This window comes from Pseudophryne corroboree, chromosome 1 (genome assembly GCF_028390025.1).
Source record: "Pseudophryne corroboree isolate aPseCor3 chromosome 1, aPseCor3.hap2, whole genome shotgun sequence".
Classification (NCBI taxonomy): Eukaryota; Metazoa; Chordata; class Amphibia; order Anura; family Myobatrachidae; genus Pseudophryne; species Pseudophryne corroboree.
In genome coordinates this window covers 423,468,120-423,488,337 of record NC_086444.1, presented here as the reverse complement: position 1 = coordinate 423,488,337, position 20,218 = coordinate 423,468,120, and the positions used below count along the sequence as shown (strand labels likewise).

General features: G+C 47.4%; 2 protein-coding genes across 3 annotated transcripts in view; one reads left to right on the top strand and one right to left on the bottom strand.

Annotated features, from left to right (window-relative positions):
* Positions 1 to 15,895, bottom strand: part of LOC134889805 (phospholipase A2 isozymes PA3A/PA3B/PA5-like) — a 34,353-nt gene extending 18,458 nt beyond the window's left edge. The window contains exons 1-2 of the mRNA XM_063913405.1: positions 15,551 to 15,895; positions 8,203 to 8,335 (exon numbers count right to left, since the gene is read on the bottom strand). Coding sequence (XP_063769475.1) covers positions 8,203 to 8,335; positions 15,551 to 15,701 — 284 coding nt within the window. The 5' untranslated portion in view covers positions 15,702 to 15,895. The remainder of the gene's footprint in view (positions 1 to 8,202; positions 8,336 to 15,550) is intronic.
* Positions 1 to 20,218, top strand: part of P2RX2 (purinergic receptor P2X 2) — a 290,430-nt gene that overhangs the window by 134,058 nt on the left and 136,154 nt on the right. Inside the window, exon 1 of one of the 2 annotated variants that reach the window (XM_063913401.1) lies at positions 13,770 to 13,793. The exons of the other annotated variant lie outside the window; for it this stretch is intronic. The gene's annotated coding sequence lies outside the window, so the exon portion shown is untranslated. Of the gene's footprint in view, positions 1 to 13,769; positions 13,794 to 20,218 lie in introns of those variants that run through there. 2 annotated transcript variants of the gene reach the window in all.

Genomic DNA, 20,218 nt, shown 5'->3' with positions numbered 1-20,218 from the left:
GTACTACTATATATACTGCTCACAACAATGCAGCACAGATATGGATACTTGTAGTAACACAGAGCTGCAGGATACAGCAATGGCCTACTGTACTGTACAACTATATACTGTTGGTCACCAAAATGCTGCACTGTACTACTATATATACTGCTCACAACAATGCAGCACCGATATGGATACTTGAAGTGACACTGAGCTGCAAGATACAGCAATGGCCTACTGTACTGTACAGCTATATACTGTTGGTCACCAAAATGCTGCACTGTACTTCTATATATACTGCTCACAACAATGCATCACAGATATGGATACTTGCAGTGACACGGAGCTGCAAGATACAGCAATGGCCTACTGTACTGTACAACTATATACTGTTGGTCACCAAAATGCTGCACTGTACTACTATATACTGCTCACAACAATGCAGCACAGATATGGATACTTGAAGTGACACTGAGCTGCAAGATACAGCAATGGCCTACTGTACTGTACAACTATATACTGTTGGTCACCAAAATGCTGCACTGTACTACTACTATATATATATAGTATATACTGGTCACACAACAATGCAGCAGATATTGAGCACTGATCAGGATACTGTCTAGAACTGAGTCTGACACGGAGCTGCAAGATACAGCAATGGCCTACTGTACTGTACTAATATAATATACTGGTGGTCCCCACAATGCAGCACACTGAGCACAGATATTTGCAGCCACTGAGCACAGATATTTGCAGCACACTAAGCACAGATATGGAGCTTTTCAGGGAGAGAACGTAGCCACGTCCTCTCCGTTCAATCTCCAATGCATGAGTGAAAATGGCGGCGACATGCGGCTCTTTATATGGAATACGAATCTCGCGAGAATCCGCACATTTATAGAACACTGCAAGAAAATGGTTTTGGCCACAAATTCTCTTTATGCCACATTCATGCCCTCAACCCAAGAGCTTGCCACCATTCAGTCACAATACCCCTCATTAAATAACACATTTCAATATACTGACGCACCCAGGACTCAAACCCACAACAAACACCCCACCCACCGAGCCACTTGATCCCGCATAAAAACTATAAGGTTTCTAACCATGTGAAGCTCCCTGTACCCCGTAAAATAATAACCAGCACCATAATTGAGCAAATCCATGCAGTGTGCAGCCACACATCCAATCCCTTGCAGCCACACACTACATAGATCTGCCCACTGCAACGCTGATCACCCCTTCACAAAGTACAAGGTAAGCTTCAAATAGTTAAAACTCTCCAGCTTGGAATTCTGTAACTTTCCATGCAAGGGCAGATAGCTCAATGAATAGAGTGTCCAATTGCAATGTCTTAGTCAACAGGTTAGAATCCTGGGCATATCAGCATCCTGAAATGTAATAAAAGACAGTGCGACTGAACAACAAAGAGCTCTCAAGTCCATGAATGCTGTATAGGTATTAGTGTCAAAATGGGTGGGGGTAGGAGACAGGAGAGGTCAGGAAATGCTGAGCTTCAAAAAGGGCAAAGCTGCAATTGAAAGTAATGAAATAATGCATAATTGACAAGTGTTGCCAACAGCGCCCTCTACCCTGCAGTGCTATGTGCGGAGCACACTCCGCACACACCTAGTTACTGCGCTGCTTGTGGGGGAGCACTTTGTTCTCCCACAGGCACTGAACTCCATTCATCTAGACTGTGTCAGACTTTACAAACAATCTTAAGTCCTCAGACATATTTAGGGGTGTGGCCAGCCATCAAATTGGTTTTGCAACTATTTCTAGCACCTGATATAGGGGGTCATTCCGAGTTGATCGCTAGCTGAAAATGTTCGCTGCGCTGCGATTAAGTAAAAAAACAGCACTTATGCGCATGCGTATGCGGCGCAGTGCGCACGCGCAACGTACTTTCACAACGAGCGATGTACTTTCACACAAGGTCTAGCGAAGCTTTTCAGTCGCAGTGGCCGCCGCAGAGTGATTGACATGAAGTGGGCATTTCTAGGTGTCAACTGACCGTTTTCAGGGAGTGTTTGAAAAAATGCAGGCATGCCAGCAAAAACGCAGGCGTGGCTGGGCGAACGCAGGACGTGTTTGTGACGTCAAATCCGGAACTGAATGGTCTGAAGTGATCGCAAGCGCTGAGTAGGTCTGAAGCTACTCAGAAACTGCACAATATTTTTTTGTAGCCGTTCTGCGATGCATTCGTTCGTACTTCTGCTAAGCGGAATATACACTCCCAGAGGGCGGCGGCTTAGCGTTTGCGCGGCTGCTGAAAACTGCTAGCGGCGATCAACTTGGAATGACCCCCATAATTATCTCCAGGAATGATAGAGCAACTGCCATTGTTTGTCTGCATGTGTGAGAAAGGCATTGAATGGGAGCAGTATTTGGAAGGCATGCTGTTCCTTGTAGTGCTAATGGGAGATCCTGGGGGTGGCTCTCGTCTGCTGTTTGTCAGTGACCCCTCCCCCTTTCTATTACCTGATACTAGAGCAACTGCCGTTGTTTGGCTGCATAAATATATTTAGTGAATACTGTTAGTGCATACATGATAATGTAGCAGATTAATAACAGCTATGCACTGTAGACAATAAACCATGTGCAGTATTGGGTAACATATGTATAATGTATAATTTGAGAACATAGCTTGGAACCTGATCCCTAGAGGTGGAGTTTTTTTTTTTTTTTGGGGGGGGGGGGGGGTCTGGGCCATGGGGCCCACCGGGGCTTGGCCCTGTGGGCCAGTCCAATCCTGCCCCCCATGTCTCCATCTCTCCATGTCTCTTCCTCCCACGTCTCTCTCTGTCCTTTCCTCCCATGTCTCTCTCTCCTTCCCCATGTCTCTCTCTCCCTCCCCATGTCTGTCTGTCTCTCTTTCTTCGCATGTCCCCTCCATTTCTCCATTGTGTGTGTGTGTGTGTGTGTGTGTGTGTATACAGTATATACACACACATACATTTGCAGTGGGTTCCTTATATTTGCAATAAACACACACATTTACGTATACAGTATATAAATGTATCTCTCTCTCTATCTATGTATATATATATATATATATATATATATATATTACAGTGGTCGAAGTGGGGCGGTATACGGCGGTATGGTATACCGCCACTTCTTCCACTAACCCGGAAATGAGCCCAGAAAGTGCAGCAGGAGGCGAGGGAAGTGGCCATCCTGCTGCACATGGTGCTCCCCGTCCCTGCACGGCGGCCGGCGGCTGTGTAGAGCGCTGTATTAGCTCACGGCCGCTCCCCGCCGCCAGACACCCGCGCACACCGCTCACCATCCGCCCGCTCACCAGCCGGCCCCACTCACCAGCCGCCCGCCGCTTTCAGTCACCAGCCGGCCGCCGGCCCCGCTTCCGCTCACCAGACGGCCGCCGGCCCCGCTCGCCAGCCGCCCGCCGCTTCCACTCACCAGCCGGCCGCCGGCCCCGCTCACCAGCCGCCCGGCGCCAGCTCACTGCTGCCAGCAACAACATAAGGTAATGTTCCCCCGCTGTCACCTCTCTCCCTGCTGTTCCTGTCGTCACCCTCCCTGTCGTCACCCTCCCTGTCGTCACTCTCCCTGTCGTCACAGTCGTCACTCTCCGTGTTGTCACTCTCCCTGTCATCACTGTCGTCACTCTCCCTGTCGTCACTCTCCCTGTCATTACTGTCGTCACTGTCGTCATTCTCCCTCTGTCGTCACTCTCCCTCTGTGTCACTCTCTCCATGTCGTCACTCTCTCTCCCCCTGTCTCTCCCCCTGCCTCTCTCTCTGTCGTCACTGTCTCTCTCTGTTGTCACTCTCTCCCTGTCGTCACTCTCCCTGTCGTCACTCTCTCCCTGTCGTCACTGTTGTCACTCTCTCCCTGTCGTCACTGTCATCACTCTCTCCGTCGTCACTGTCGTCACTCTCTCCGTCGTCACTCTCTCCGTCGTCACTGTCGTCACTTTCTCCCTGTCGTCACTCTCTCCCTGTCGTCACTCTCTCTCTATCGTCACTGTCGTCACTCTCCCTGTCGTCACTCTCTCTCCCCGTCTCTCTCTCTTTGTCGTCACTGTCTGTCCCTGTTGTCACTCTCTCTCCCTGTCGTCACTCTCTCTGTCGTCACTGTCGTCACTCTCTCCCCCCCTGTCGTCACTCTCCCTGTCGTCACTCTCCCTGTCGTCACTCTCTCCCTGTCGTCACTCTCCCTGTCGTCACTCTCCCTGTCGTCACTGTCGTCACTCTCTCCCTGTCGTCACTCTCTCTCCCTGTCGTCACTGTCGTCAATCTCTCCGTCGTCACTCTCTCCGTTGTCACTGTCGTCACTCTCTCCCTGTCGTCACTCTCTCCCTGTCGTCACTCTCTCTCCCTGTCGTCACTGTCCCTGTCGTCACTCTCTCCCTGTTGTCACTGTCGTCACTCTCTCCCTGTTGTCTCTGTCGTCACTCTCTCCTTGTCGTCACTCTCTCCCTGTCGTCACTCTCTTCCTGTCGTCACTGTCGTCACTCTCTCCCTGTCGTCACTCTCTCTCCCCGTCTCTCTCTCCCCGTCTCTCTCTCCCCATCACTCTCTCCCCGTCACTCTCTCCCCGTCGTCACTCTCTCTGTCGTCACTCTCTCTGTCGTCACTCTCTCTCCTTGTCGTCACTCTCCCTGTCGTCGCTCTCGTCACTCTCCCTGTCGTCACTCTCCCTGTTGTCACTCTCTCCCTGTCGTCACTCTCTCCCCGTCTCTCCCCCTGTCGTCACTGTCTCTCCATCGTCACTCTCCCTGTCGTCACTCTCTCTCCCTGTCTCTCTCTATGTCGTCACTGTCTCTCTCCCTGTCGTCACTGTCTCTCTCCATGTCGTCACTGTCTCTCTCCATGTCGTCACTCTGGCTGTCCCTGCTGTCACAATTTCAGCTCATTCAGTGTGCTACAATGTGAATTTCGGCTCATTCAGTGTGCTACAAGGTGAATTTTGGCTCATTCAGTGTGCTACAAGGTGAATTTCGGCTCATTCAGTGTGCTACAATGTGAATTTCAGCTCATTCAGTGTGCTATAATGTGAATTTCGGTTCATTCAGTGTGCTATAATGTGAATTTCGGCTCATTCAGTGTGCTACAATGTGAATTTCGGCTCATTCAGTGTGCTATAATGTGAATTTTGGCTCATTCAGTGTGCTATAATGTGAATTTCAGCTCATTCAGTGTGCTATAATGTGAATTTCGGCTCATTCAGTGTGCTACAAGGTGAATTTCGGCTCATTCAGTGTGCTACAAGGTGAATTTCGGCTCATTCAGTGTGTTACAAGGTGAATTTCGGCTCATTCAGTGTGCTACAATGTGAAATTTCAGCTCATTCAGTGTGCTATAATGTGAATTTCGGTTCATTCAGTGTGCTATAATGTGAATTTCGGCTCATTCAGTGTGCTATAATGTGAATTTCGGCTCATTCAGTGTGCTATAATGTGAATTTCGGCTCATTCAGTGTGCTATAATGTGAATTTCAGCTCATTCAGTGTGCTATAATGTGAATTTCGGCTCATTCAGTGTGCTATAATGTGAATTTCGGCTCATTCAGTGTGCTATAATGTGAATTTCGGCTCATTCAGTGTGCTACAATGTGAATTTCGGCTCATTCAGTGTGCTATAATGTGAATTTTCGGCTCATACTGTGTGCTACAATGTAAATTTCGGGTGGTCTTCAGTATGCCGGCGGTCGGCCTCCCGGCGACCAGCATACCGGCGCCGGGAGCCCGACAGCCGGCATACCGACACTTATTCTCCCTCGTGGGGGTCCACGACCCCCCTGGAGGGAGACTAAAATAGTGTGGCGCGTGTAGTGCGCCACCGTGCCCGTAGCGCTCGCCACACTGTCGGTAAGCCGGCGGTCGGGCTCCCGGCGCCGGTATGCTGGTCGTCGGGAGCCCGACCGCCGGCATATCGTAGTGAACCCGTAAATTTCAGCTCATTCAGTGTGCTACAATGTGAATTTCAGCTTATTCAGTGTGCTACAATGTGAATTTCAGCTCATTCAGTGTGCTACAATGTGAATTTCAGCTCATTCAGTGTGCTACAATGTGAATTTCGAATTTCGGCTTATTCAGTGTGCTACAATGTGAATTTCGGCTCATTCAGTGTGCTACAATGTGAATTTCGGCTCATTCAGTGTGCTACAATGTGAATTTCAGCTCATTCAGTGTGCTACAATGTGAATTTCGGCTCATTCAGTGTGCTACAATTTGAATTTCGGCTTATTCAGTGTGCTACAATGTGAATTTCGGCTCATTCAGTGTGCTACAATGTGAATTTCGGCTCATTCAGTGTGCTACAATGTGAAAGGGGCACCAGTACTAGATAGTATAAGGGGTACTACTACATGGGACACGCCCTATTGGGTGACCACGCCCCTTTTGAGTGACCACGCCCCCTTTTGAGTGACCACACCCCCTTTTCTGGAGCGCACGCATAATTACATCCTTGACTTTTGCGTACCCCCACTTCAAAATTTCCACTTCGACCACTGTATATATATATATATATATATATATATATATATATATATATATACACATACATATATATAAATCACATCCCTGGAACCCCCGCCCCCTAAAAATCTTTCCCCTGATTACTCTGTGTGGTTTAAAAGGGGCATTGCAGTGTTTGGCATAATGTGTAAGGGACATTATTGTATGGTGCATAATGTTTAAGGGGCATTACGATGTGTGGCATAATGTGTATGGGGCATTATGGTGTATGGCATACTGTGTAAGGGGCATTACAGTGTGTCGCATAATGTGTAAGGGGCATTACGGTGTGGGCCAAAATGTGTAAGGGGCATTACGGTGTGTAGCATAATGTGTAAGGGGCATTACGATGTGTGCCATAATGTGTAGGGGGCAGTACGGTGTGTGGCGTAATGTACTGTATAAGGGGCATTGCTATAGGGAGGTAAAATGCTGTAATAATGTAAGGGGCATGAATCAGCAGCGAAAATACAGTATAGTGCTATGAATTGTTTGAGGGAGGGTGCCCAAAACCAGTATCTTGTCTAGGGCCTTATGAAGTCTAAATCCGTCTCTGAGCAGGCCAGATATCAGCATGATAAGGGTGGGTAAGCCACTCATGGCTTTATATGATTCTTGTGTCTGTTGTATAAGTCTGTTGTGTGGGATCTGTGCTGTAATTATTTATTTATTTATTTATTTGCCTCAGCATCCAGCTAATATACTTGGGAGCCAGTGACGTGCGGTGGGGTGAGGCAGGTGAGGCAGAGCCTTTCCTGTCATACCTACGTTTGTACCAGAGTCCAGGAGTTTATTATGCTGCACCTGTGCATAATGCCCAGATGTACCCTTTGGCTCATATTTTGTGTGTAAATCTGGCTCTGGTGCTAGCTAGTGCCTCCTTAGCCTTTTAGCTCACCGCACGTCCCTGTTGGGAGCATGGTTCATCTTTCTAATGTAGATGTTGTCTCTCACCATCAGGAAAATCTTCTCATACAACAAACATTAAGGTCACGGCAAGTTAACGGCTGTATGTTAAGCATATTAACATAACTGCTAATGTAACTGCAAGCATTGGAGTGGTATGTAACCTTGGAGTCAGCTCTGTGAGTGCTCAGGCACCACTAGCGGATCTTGCTAGGGGCATGCAGGATTTTTGCCCGGGGTGCCACCTTCTGGAGGGCGCCGCCACCGTGGCAAGATCCGCTACTGGTGCCCCCTAGTGCTCGGTAGATGCGGTGCTGTGCGAAGCGCGATGAAGTCATTGCGCACCGCACTGCATTGTGGGAGCGGCACATAGACACTAGGGGTCATAATTGACCTCTAGTGTCTATGCGGTGCTATGGGAGAGATGTCATGACATCTGTCCATAGATCAGATGAGCAGCGCTGGTTGCCGGAGACGGAGGGCAGCAGAGGTCGGGAAGCAGGAGCGGGGATTGTAAGTATTAATTTTTTTCTTTTTTTTAAGCGGCGCAACTAGGGGGCACAACTCAACAGGGGGCACGGCGCAACTAGGGGGCACAACTCTACTGGGTGCACAGTACTGGAGGCATGGCGCAACTAAGAGGCACAACTCTACAGGGGGCATAACTGACCACGCCCCTTCTCCGTGAAGCAACGCCCCTATTTTTTCGCCCGGGGCACCACAAAGTCTAGATCCGGCCCTGTCAGGGACCTACAGTTTTAGTTCTGCCTTGCATCCCCAAGCATTTTAAAAAGTTGTCTCCCATGGTATGTAGCACTCACCTGTCGTCACAGTCACAGTGTTTAACCGTGTGTAACCGGTAATTTCGAATCCCATACTGATATTCAAATGCTTTGATTTGTGGGAAACAATGGTCGTGTTCTCTGCAGCAAAGATCCACCCCACGGAACAGACCTAGAAGCAGAAAAATGACAATGTGAATCTGTGTAATATGTATACTGGTGGTGTGAGAAGGACTTCTTGTGTGAATATGTATCAGAATGAAGTAGCACTAGGAATGGGATATGATTGTACAAAACACTGGGAGATTTGTCAAAGCTTGGAGAGAGAAAAAGTGGAAAGATATAAAGTACCAACCAATCCACTCCTACCTGCTGAGTTTGAAGAATTATGGTAGCTGATCGTTTGGTACTTGAGTACAGTGACAGAGCTGTGCAAATTATTAGACTCAAACAAGGGGGTTTATTTACTAATATTCGTGTTTGTGCTGTTTTTAAGGGAGTTTGATCTCGAATGGTATCGGGTGCATTTTACTGCAACTTTTTGAATCCTGATACGGTAATTTACTAAGCTGCTGAGTTTTCAACATTCGTATTTTCCGATGTCGATGTGATTCTTAATGTCAGGCAGTGTTTTACGTGAGTGATTAGTAAAACACTGCCTGACAAAACACAAGGAATCCCGGCTGGATCTGTGAGATCCATGCAGGGCTTCATTGTGCGCATTCTGAGAAGTGCAGAATGGGTTAAAAAAATAAAAAAAAATTGGCATGGGGTCCCCCCTCCTAAGCATAACCAACCTCGGGCTCTTTGAGCCGGTCCTGGTTGTAGAAATACAGGGAAAAAACTGACTGAGGTTCCCCCATATTTAAACAACCAGCACCGGGCTCTGCGCCTGGTGCCAAAAATACGGGGGACAAAAAACGTAGGGGTCCCCCGCATTTTTACCACCAGCACTGGGCTCCACTAGTCAGAGAGATAATGCCACAGCCGGGGGACACTTTTATATAGGTCCCGGCGGCCCTGTCATTAAATCCCCAACTAGTCACCCCTGGCCGGGGTACCCTGGAGGAGTGGGGACCCCTTAAATCAAGGGGTCTTCCCCTCCAGCCACCTAAGGACCAGGGGTGAAGCCCGAGGCTGTCCCCCCCATCCGTGGGCGGTGGATGGGAGGCTGATAGCCTTTTGTGTAAAAAAATAATATTGTTCTTTGTAGCAGAACTACAACTCCCAGCAAGCCTCCCCCACAAGCTGTTACTTGGAGAACCACAAGTTCCAGCATGCGGGGGGAGGAATGGGCCCGTTGGTACCTGTAGTTCTACTACAAAAAAATACCCAAATAAAAATAACACACAGACACCGTGGAAGTAAAAGTTTAATGCACATACATGCACACTTACATACATACATACTTACCTATGTTGACACAAAGCACTCGGCCCTCTTGTCCAGTAGAATCCCGGGGTACCTGTAAATAAAATTATACTTACAAAGAATCCGGGGTAGATTGGTCCTCTTCTTAAAAGTTATAATCCACGTACTTGGCAAAAAAACAAAACGCTCACCCGACCCACGAACTGAAAGGGGATCCATGTTTACACATGGATCCCCTTTCCCCGAATGTCGGGACTCCCCGTGACTCCTGTCAAAGAGGGTCCCTTCAGCCAATCAGGGAATGCCACGTCATGGCACTCTCCTGATTGGCTGTGCGCTCCTGCACTGTCAGTCAGGTGGAGCACTGTGGATACAATGTAGCGTACAATGGTGGGAACTTTGCGGTCTGTGGTAGACCGCAAGGTTAATTGGGGTCACTCTTGTGGGTGACTAGTTTGGGATTTAATGCCAGGGCCGCCGGGACCAATATAAAAGTGTCCCCCGGCTGTGGCATTATCTCTCTGACTAGTGGAGCCCGGTGCTGGTGGTAAAAATACGGGGGACCCCTACGTTTTTTGTCCCCCGTATTTTTGGCACCAGGACCAGGCACAGAGCCTGGTGCTGGTTGTTTAAATACGGGGGGAACCCCAGTCAGTTTTTTACCTGTATTTTTACAACCAGGACCGGCTCAAAGAGCCTGAGGCTGGTTATGCTTAGGACCCCACGCAATTTTTTTTTAAAAATTTTTATACTAAACAGACCCTTTCCCATAGATAACCATGCACAGATCTCACTGATCCGTGCATGATTATCCAAACTCGCCAGGAAAAAGCAGGTCTATTTTTTTGCTGCTTTTTTTAATGAATCGCAAAAAAATACACCCGCTATTGAGCATTCAGACACTAACACCCAAATACGAATGAATAGTAAATTCCCATGTTGTATGAACAAACAGCCGCGTTTGACCAATGGTCTATCCATTCGTATTTCTGAACTTTGTCTTCAAAACCATTACGAATAGCCCCAACACTGCCGAGATTTGTGCTTAGTAAATTCCCGTGTTGCCACTTAGAAAAAAAAATAAAAAATTAGACAAAATCGGGACTTTAGTAAATAAACCCCAAGGACTTTAAAGGTGGTTTTTTTTTTTGCAATATGACATTGAGAATATTTCTGTTTTATCAACAAGCACTCCACCAAAGCTTTCTTCCTTGGTAATAGGTTTGCCGACTTTCCCATAAGCTCACTTTGCACGAACTAGAACACAGATAGTAGCATAGCACAAATGGCTTAAATAAAACAAAGAAAAAAATAGATGGAGTAAGAACCTATTCGCCTTAGTTTGAAAACTAATTTCAGGGAGATTCTAGTTTGTATTAGTATGCGCTGCGTGAAGAATGCCGTTGAGGGGGTGTCTCATACTCTTTCCAATGGGAACGTGTCAACAGCCATGGGCGTATCTATTGTCACTCAGGGTTTTTTAGTGTATTATGTTGGTTGTATCTCTGACTTTACAGTAATGCTATTAAAAGCTTTCCCCCGGTGAACAAGCATGCGTCTGAATACACAAGGGCTGGTAAGTGCATTGTTAGTGCCTTTAGTCGCAACCATCGTACGTACACACCACCAGGACTTTGACCAGCCCCATGCTAGGTGCAGAATCTGTCACAGTATGGTCCCCTAAGTGCAAGGATAGGCGTCTGAGTCCGCACCTATGCCTGTTACACTACAGAATGCTCATCAGACTGAATATCTTTATGTGTCTATTTAGTCATCTCCCAAGAGTGCCCAATGCCTTCTAAGGCCAGTGCGCACACACTATGAGACGTATTCACCATACAACTTTTTAGAGATATACATGTGCAGTTGCAAAAAACCCCACCCAAAAACGCAAATTTATGTGATGATTGGCACTGCGTGCGACCCAGCATGTGTCACTGGTTTATTCAACCAAAATATGTCCTCTGACAACTTTTAAACCCTGCATTGTTTGGGCGGGTGTGGTATGGAAGGTAGATAGTAACTAGATTGACAGTGTCTAGGTCGACCACTATAGGTCGACAATAACTAGGTCGACAGGGATGCTAGGTCAACAGGGTCACTCTCTACGTCCAGATGTTCTAGGTCGACAGGTCAAAATGTTGACATGAGTTTTTTATGTTTTTTTGTGTCGTTTTCTTTGTAGAGTGACCGGGAACCCCAATTAGTGCACTGTGTCCCCTCGCATGGCTTGACATGCTTCGGGCAAGGTGCCTCGCTCCGCTGCCGCTGCACTCGGCACGGGTTACCATTCCCAATTCTAGTCCACGTGGATCGTTAAGTATGAAAAGATTAAAAAAAAATTGTGAAAAACTCATGTCGACCTTTTCACCTGTCGACTAGAACATGTCGACCTAGAAATCCTGTCGACCTAGTTACTGTTGACCAATAGTGGTCGACTTAGATAGTGTCGACCTAGGTACTGTTGACCTAGAGACTGGATCCCGTTTGGGCTGTGTAAGTTATTAAGAAATGTTAAACACTGAGCAATGGGGGTCATTCCGAGTTGATCGCACATAGCAACATTTTACTGCTCGTGCGATCAACTAGACGCCACCTATGGGGGAGTGTATTTTAGCATAGCAAGGCTGCGTTCGCTTGTGCAGCCCTGCTATGCTAAAAAAGTTTTGTGCAGAACAAGACTAGCCCTGCAGTTACTTACCCTGTGCGATGGTTCCAGCAATGAAGGTCCCGGGATTAACGTCAGACAACCGCCCTCCAAACGCCTGGACACGCCTGCGTTCGGATCTCCATGCCCGGAAAACGGTGAGTATCCACCCCGGAATGCCTCCCCGCTGTCAAGCTTCTTGCGATCGCGCTAGCGATCACTTTCTTCTGGTCATTGCCCGGCGACAGCTGTCGCTGGGCAACGACCCGTGTGCGCATGCGCAGTTCCGTCCCGTTTGCACTGCAGCAATGAACCGCAGCGTGCGAACGGGTCGGAATGACCCCCTATGTGCATACAATTTGGGAGAGGGTACTGAGAAACTGCAGACTGCAGAGTATTGATAAATGCAATGACATTCCAGCACAATGACACAGAAATAGCAGTACAGAGAGTATATGGGCAGTATGCACACTATGCATGTACCTTGTTTTGCCATGGGCTGGCTGTAGGCAGCTCTCCCAGTCCCAGTATCCCGAAGCACAGCATGTCCTGCACTGCTGCCTGTCGCTGACATTGATTAGGACTAGCTAGACTTGCACCAGTACCCTGGGGACGTGAAAGGTAGAGTAGTGACTGAATGATGATGTGCCTGCCTGTGACGGGATCCCCGTGTGGATTTCTTTCTATAACGCTGCAGTAAGAGTAATGTGACATATGTCTCCCTCAGCCTTCCCTTTTCAGCATTTTGCGATGGACAGCTTTTTCTGGTTACTGATGATCTGACAGTGGAGTAGAGGACGCTGCCTAGCTGCTGCAAGCCGCTCAGTTTTTGCTTCGGCACTGCTGGGAGATGCGGCCACAGCTGTCCACAAGTCTGGGGTGACAGGATTCCTCATCAGTCTGGATGACTTCCTTTCATCCTAGCTGCTCCCCCCGATGGGGCAGTGGGGAATGTGGTAGATTTCCTTAACTTTCTGGGGCAACGGGAGACTCTCCCCATAACTGGGAGACACCCGCAGAATGTGGGAGGGTAGGCTACTATAGGGTCTATTTACTAAGCCTTGGATGGAGATGTTGGTGGTAATTCAGAGTTGATCGCAGCAGCAAATTTGAAAGCAGTTGGGCAAAACCATGTGCACTGCAGGTGGGGCAGATATAAAATTTTCAGAGAGTTAGATGTGGGTGGGTTATTTTGTTTCTGTGCAGGGTAAATACTGGCTGCTTTATTTTTACACTGCAATTTAGATTTCAGTGTGAACACACCCCACCCAAAGCTAACTCTGCAATGACAATCTGCAACAGTATTGGAGTACTCCGATGTCCTGCTGCGCATGTGCCACCACTGCCGATATCGCCGATTCTGCCAGGTCGACACCCCCCTCCCGTCGCATCTACCCCCCACCCCTGCGCTGCGGACCCCCCCTTCGGTGATCGCTGCTTCTGCAGGGCTGCCGGGTGCCGGATCCTGTGCGCTGCTGTGACTCCCGGTGCTGTAAAGTGAGCTGCCGTTTTGCAGCATCAATTTACTGCAGCGGGGGTCACAGTGCAGCAAATGGAGGTCCCGATAACTGTCAGCCTGCATCAGAACACCGATCACTGGCTCTCTGGACTGGTAAGTATGGGTTCCCCCCCCCCCCCCATTTCTTTTTAACCAACAGTGTCCATCGGACACACAGAGCTAATCACACTGGTCGGGTCCCTCACAGCTTTCTGCTACCCTGTGATTTCGGTGTTTTTTTTCCATTTTTGTTTATGAAAATTCGGCCACATCGCATTTCCCATTATAAGTATGGGAAATGCGATGTGGATTACAAAAAAATTACAATTGAACGGTTTAGAGCAGTTTTTCACGAAAACTGCTCCAAAAGTCCTTTAATACATTTTTGTGATACTAAAATAATGTGAAAAGTGTGTAAAAACACCCTTTTTCACATTTTTATAGTAAAAATAATGTTAATAAATAAGCACTATATGAACGGGTGTGGTTCATAGGGTCGACCACACTTAGGTTGACAGTGTACAGGTCGACCACTATTGGTCGACAGGAACTAAGTCGACACCCAAAATAGGAAGACACAAGTATTAGGTCGCAGAGGTGGATTCAGACCTCATGGGGCCCTAAGCAAGACACCGATTTGGGGCCCCCCTTCCTCAAACAATTCTCAGTGTGCCCCCCTGCCACTAATTGCAGCAGACAGGTCCCTGCTCATTATGCTGCCCCCTCCCCCCCAGTCAGTGTTTGCTCCCCAATCTGCCCCCAGCCAATTATAGCAGGCAGATGGTAGTTGTACTAGTGTATTGATTATTATTTACCACAGTTATCAATATAGCACATACATATTTGGCAGCGCATTACACAGAACATTTGGCCATTCACATCAGTCCCTTCCCCAGCGGAGCTTATAACGTATATTCTCTCCCACAGTGCTGTAACTAGACATTTCAACTAGACATTTTAGTGCTGTGTGCAAGAAACAGTATTGGCTCACCCCCCCCATCATATTTAAAACAGGACCAGTGCGCGCCGTAGGCGCGTGCCAAAAATGTAGGGGTGTGGCTTCATGGGGAAGAAGTGTGGCCACAAAATAATACCAATGCATATTATACCACACAGTAGTGCCACTTACACACATTACAGATGGCAGAGTCCCCCTTTTACACATTAAGGCAGTATAGGTCCCCCTTTACACATTATGGCAGGCAGAGAACCCCTTTTACACAGAACGGCAGGCAGAGTCCCCCTTTTGCACATTAAGACAGGATAGGTCCCCTTTTACACATTATGGCAGGCAGAGCCCCCTTTTACATGTTACGGCAGAGAGAGACCCCCTTTTACACATTACAGCAGGCAGAGTCCCCTTTTTACAAATTAAGGCAGTATAGGTTCCACTTTTACACATTATGGCAGGCAGAGACCCCCTTTTACACAGAACGGCAGGCAGAGTCCCCCTTTTGCACATTAAGACAGGATAGGTCCCCTTTTACACATTATGGCAGGCAGAGCCCCCTTTTACATGTTACGGCAGAGAGAGACCCCCTTTTACACATTACAGCAGCCAGAGTCCCCCTTTTACACATTAAGGCAGTATAGGTTCCACTTTTACACATTATGGCAGGCAGAGACCCCCTTTTACACAGTACGGCAGGCAGAGTCCCCCTTTTACACATTATGGTAGGCAGAGTACCCCTTTTACATAGTACGGCAGGCAGATTCCCCCTTACACCCCCCTACCCTTAGAGTGTAGTGTAGTGTAGTGTACTGTAGTGAAGCGTACTGTAGTGTAGTATAGTGTAGTGTAGTATAGTGTAATGTAGTGTACTGTAGTGAAGTGTAGTCTAATATAGTGTAGTGTCTGTGAAGGCACTTACATGATGTGTACGTTCTTCCAGCGCTGTTTCCGGCTTCTGACTCCTCTGCACAGTTTGTCCACTTCACAGGCAGAGAGGGGGCGGCGTTATGGGCGGACTCCACCCATAACGCCGCTAACAGGTTCAGGTGGACCTTAAAGACATCAGCCATGCCGCGCCAACATCACCACTCAAGCCGCTTCAAAGCACTGCACGGGAGACGGGAGGCAAATTCCCCCTCCAGCTTACATTTCTGAGCGTGAGAACTTGGTCCGCAATTTGGTGAGCATCCCGTATATCGGCTGCATTGTGCAAGTATTACTATATAGACTGTTTCAGGCACTGCACGGGGGACGGAGAGCCAGCTCCCCTCCAGCTTGCACACACGACTACAATTCACCCATTCACCACGGGACCCGTTATACACAAATATACTCAGCGGCTCTAATTTTCTGACCACAAACACGGTCCTAACATTGGGGGTAATTCCAAGTTGATCGCAGCAGGAAATTTTTTAGCAGTTGGGTAAAACCATGGGGGTAATTCCAAGTTGATCGCAGCAGGAAATTTTTTAGCAGTTGGGCAAAACCATGTGCACTGCAGGGGAGGCAGATATAACATGTGCAGAGAGAGATAGATTTGGGTGTGGTGTGTTCAAACTGAAATCTAAATTGCAGTGTAAAAAAAAAGCAGCCAGTATTTACCCTGCACAGAAACAAAATAACCCACCCAAATCTAACTCTCTCTGCAAATGTTATATCTGCCCCCCCCCCCCCCTGCAGTGCACATGGTTTTGCCCAACTGCTAAAAAATATCCTGCTGCGATCAACTTGGAATTACCCCCCATGTGCACTGCAGGGGGGGCAGATACAACATTTGCAGAGAGAGTTAGATTTGGGTGGGTTATTTTGTTTCTGTGCAGGGTAAATACTGGCTGCTTTATTTTTACACTGCAATTTAGATTTCAGTTTGAACTCACCACACCCAAATCTATCTCTCTCTGCACATGTTATATCTGTCCCCCCTGCAGTGCACATGGTTTTGGCCAATTGCTAACAAACTTGCTGCTGCGATCAACTCAGAATTAGGCCCTTTGTGTATACTAACAGCGCTGATCTCTTGGGCTAATAATCTGCAGGACATAGTTGCACACACCTGTGGGGAGATTTATATCAAGCTTATTGCAGTTCCCCAAACATCAGAATAACGGATCACTTTTCTGCAGTCTATGGGGGTAATTCTGAGTTGATCGCAGCAGGATTTTTTGTTAGCAGTTGGGCAAAACCATGTGCACTGCAGGGGAGGCAGATATAACATGTGCAGAGAGAGTTAGATTTGGGTGTGGTGTGTTCAATCTGCAATCTAAATTGCAGTGTAAAAATAAAGCAGCCAGTATTTACCCTGCACAGAAACAAAATAACCCACCCAAATCTAACTCTTTCTGCACATGTTATATCTGCCTCCCCTGCAGTGCACATGGTTTTGCCCAACTGCTAAAAAATTTCCTGCTGCGATCAACTTGGAATTACCCCCATGGTTTTGCACATTAGCTAACAAATTTGCTGCTGCGATCAGATCAGAATTAGGCCCTGAATCCCCTGCTGTATGTGCAAGTATGTGTGCAGGTCACAATGTGTATATCTGTCACTGAAGCTGTCCAGTGTATGCATGCTGTGTATTTAGCTCACCTAGGTTGGTAAAGTTTTCCGCCATGTCCCCAGCTCCACACCACAGTGTCCCGGGCATCATCCAGCTGCGTTTATGCCTGGACTGGTATTTCTCTCCACTTACACTATATAAAGCAGACAGGTAAAGCAATGCCACTAGCCAGTAGGTTCTCTGCAGCATGGTTCTAGCCAAATGTGTGACACTGGAGATCCACAGACCCTATGTACACTGCACAGACAAGGATCTCCGGAATAGACATATACAGCAATGCTGGTATAAACTGTAGATGATGCTTTTATAGTAGTTTAAGAAATATGAGGTCATGTGTAAGATAGTGGTTTCCCTGCCCACAACACCACCCTGGTGTGTGTGGTTTTTTTTATTTTTTAAATCAAATTAACTGTTTCTGTCCTGGACAGTGTCAGACTGGGGCATGAAGGTCCCACTGGTGAAATGCAGTGGTAAGGTTTCATGCTTTGGGGCTTGGCTAACCATTAGTGCATGGTCTGGGCCCCTTGATAAATATATATAGTAAATACTGCTAAGCATGCATGATAATGTACCACATTAATAACAGCAATACACTGTAGAAAATACACCATAGTCCTGTATAATTCAAGTGCACAATCTGTAACTAGAAGTTTGTGGGCACCATAGCAAAATTTTGAAAGGTCCCCCACGCTGTTGTCACTGAAATGTCCCTTAGGGGGTGTAGTATGGTAAGTCGGCGGGCCGGGCTCCCGGCGGCCAGCATACAGGGGCCAGAATCCCGACCGCAGGCATACCGACAGCTGGGGCGAGCGCAAATGAGCGCCTTGTGGGCTCGCTGTGCTCACCACGCTGTGGGCACGGTGGCGCGCTACGCGCACCACGCTATCTATTCTCCCTCCAGGGGGGTCGTGGACCCCCAAGAGGAAGAAAAGGTGTCGGTATGCCGGGTGTCGGGATTCCAGCGCTGGTATACTGTGCGCCGGAGAGGAGCAGGAAGAGAAGGGGGGGTCAGGGAGAGAGAAACGGAGAGGGTTTCATGGAAAAAGAGGGAATTAGAGAAAAAGTGGAGAGAGAGAGAGGGTGTAAGGGAGGAATAGTGAAAGGGATGAGAGGGGAGAGAGAGAGGACATCAGTGAGAGAGACGGTGTCGGAGAGAGAGAAAAAGTGTGTCAGAGAGATGGGAGAGGAGCAAGATAGGGAGTGAGAAAGATATAGGGAGTGAGAAAGATAGAGAGGGAGAGAGAAAGAGAGTGGAGCAAGAGAGAGTAAGAGAGAGTGTCGGGGAGAAACAGAGAGGGAGAAAGAGAACAAGAGAGTGTCAGGGAGAGAGACAATGTTAGGTAGAGAGAGACAGTGTCAGGGAGAGAGAAAGGAGAGACAGTGTCAGAGAGAGAGAGAGAGTGTCAGGGAGAGAGAGAGACGTGTAAGGGAGAGAGACACAGTGTCTACAGCACTACCTGTCTCCAGCAGAGCTCTCTGATGGGGGCGGGCACTTCCCGACATTAGGCCTTGCCCCCTAAATACCCGTGAATTGTGGGACTCTGAGCCGGCCGGGTATCCCCTCCACCTCCCCTTTCCTGCATGCTCTGTGCAGCTGCTCTGTCTGGGGGGAACGGGGCTTTATGACATCAGCGCAGCAGTGGCCGTTCTTAGCAGGAGTGAATGGGAGCTACGGACCCTTGCAGGTGCAGGGGGAGCAGCGGGCCCTGGAAGATGCTTGTGCCTCATAGCAGCTGCACCCCCTGCACCCTCGGTAGTAACATAGTAACATAGTTAATGAGGTTGAAAAGAGGCAAAATGCCCATCAGGTTCAACCTGTAATCTGTCTTAAGCCGAGTTCATTATAATGTCCCAATTGAAATAATGTTTTATGTTAAGTTATCAACTGTAAATCATGTTTCTCCCAGATTAACAATGTCAATATTTTAAATGCTATAACCTTGGATATCTTTTTCAGTCAGAAATTAATCCAATCCGTTTTTAAATGCATATATAGAGTCCGCCATTACCATCTTCTCTGGCAGGGAATTCCAGATCCTTATTGCCCTAACAGTGAAGAACCCTTTCCTACGTTGCGTATGGAGTTTTCTCTCCTCTAGCCTCAGCGATTGACCTCGTGTCTTATACGGAGTTCTTTTAATAAACAATAACTCTTTGTAATTTCCCTTTATATATTTGAAGAAATTTATTAATTTCTCCTCTTAGACGCCTCTTTTCTAGTGTATACAAATTCAACCTAGTGAGCGTTTCCTTGTACTTCAGTCCTTCTAGTCCTTAAATCAATTTAGTAGCTACCCTTTGAACCCTTTCGAGTTTACAGATATCTTTTTTATAATGTGGTGCCCAAAACTGAACACTATATTACAGGTGCGGACGTACCAATGATTTGTACAGCGGCAGAATTACATCCTCATCCCTTATCTCAATTCCCCGTTTTATGCACGCTAGCACCTTACTTGTTTTCTTTGCTGCACTTTGACATTGTATATGGTTATTAAACCTATTATCAATGAGTACCCCCAAATCTTTTTCCAATACTGTTACCCCTAGATTTTATCCATTTAATATGTAAATTGCAAGTTTTTTTAGTCCTGAAGTGCATTACTTTGCATTTTTCTATATTGGATCAAATTTTCCATTTAGACGCCCAGATTTCAAGTTTAGATAAGTCATTCTGTAGAGACTCCACATCTATTTCCGAATTAATTACCTTACACAGTTTAGTATCATCTGCAAAGATTGACACTGTGCTTTCCAGGCCTATTTCCAGGTCATTGATAAATATGTTGAACAGTAGTGGCCCGAGTACGGATCCTTGTGGTATTCCGCTGACTACTGGAGCCCAGCTGGAGGACATCCCATTGACCACTACTCGCTGTACCCTGTTATCCAGCCAATTACTTATCCATGTACAAATAGTTTTCCCTAGGCCAAGCTCCTTTAATTTGATGATCAGTCTCCTGTGAGACATTGTAGCGAAGGCTTTTGCAAACTCTAAGTACTGTATACCACATCCACTGCTTTTCCCTG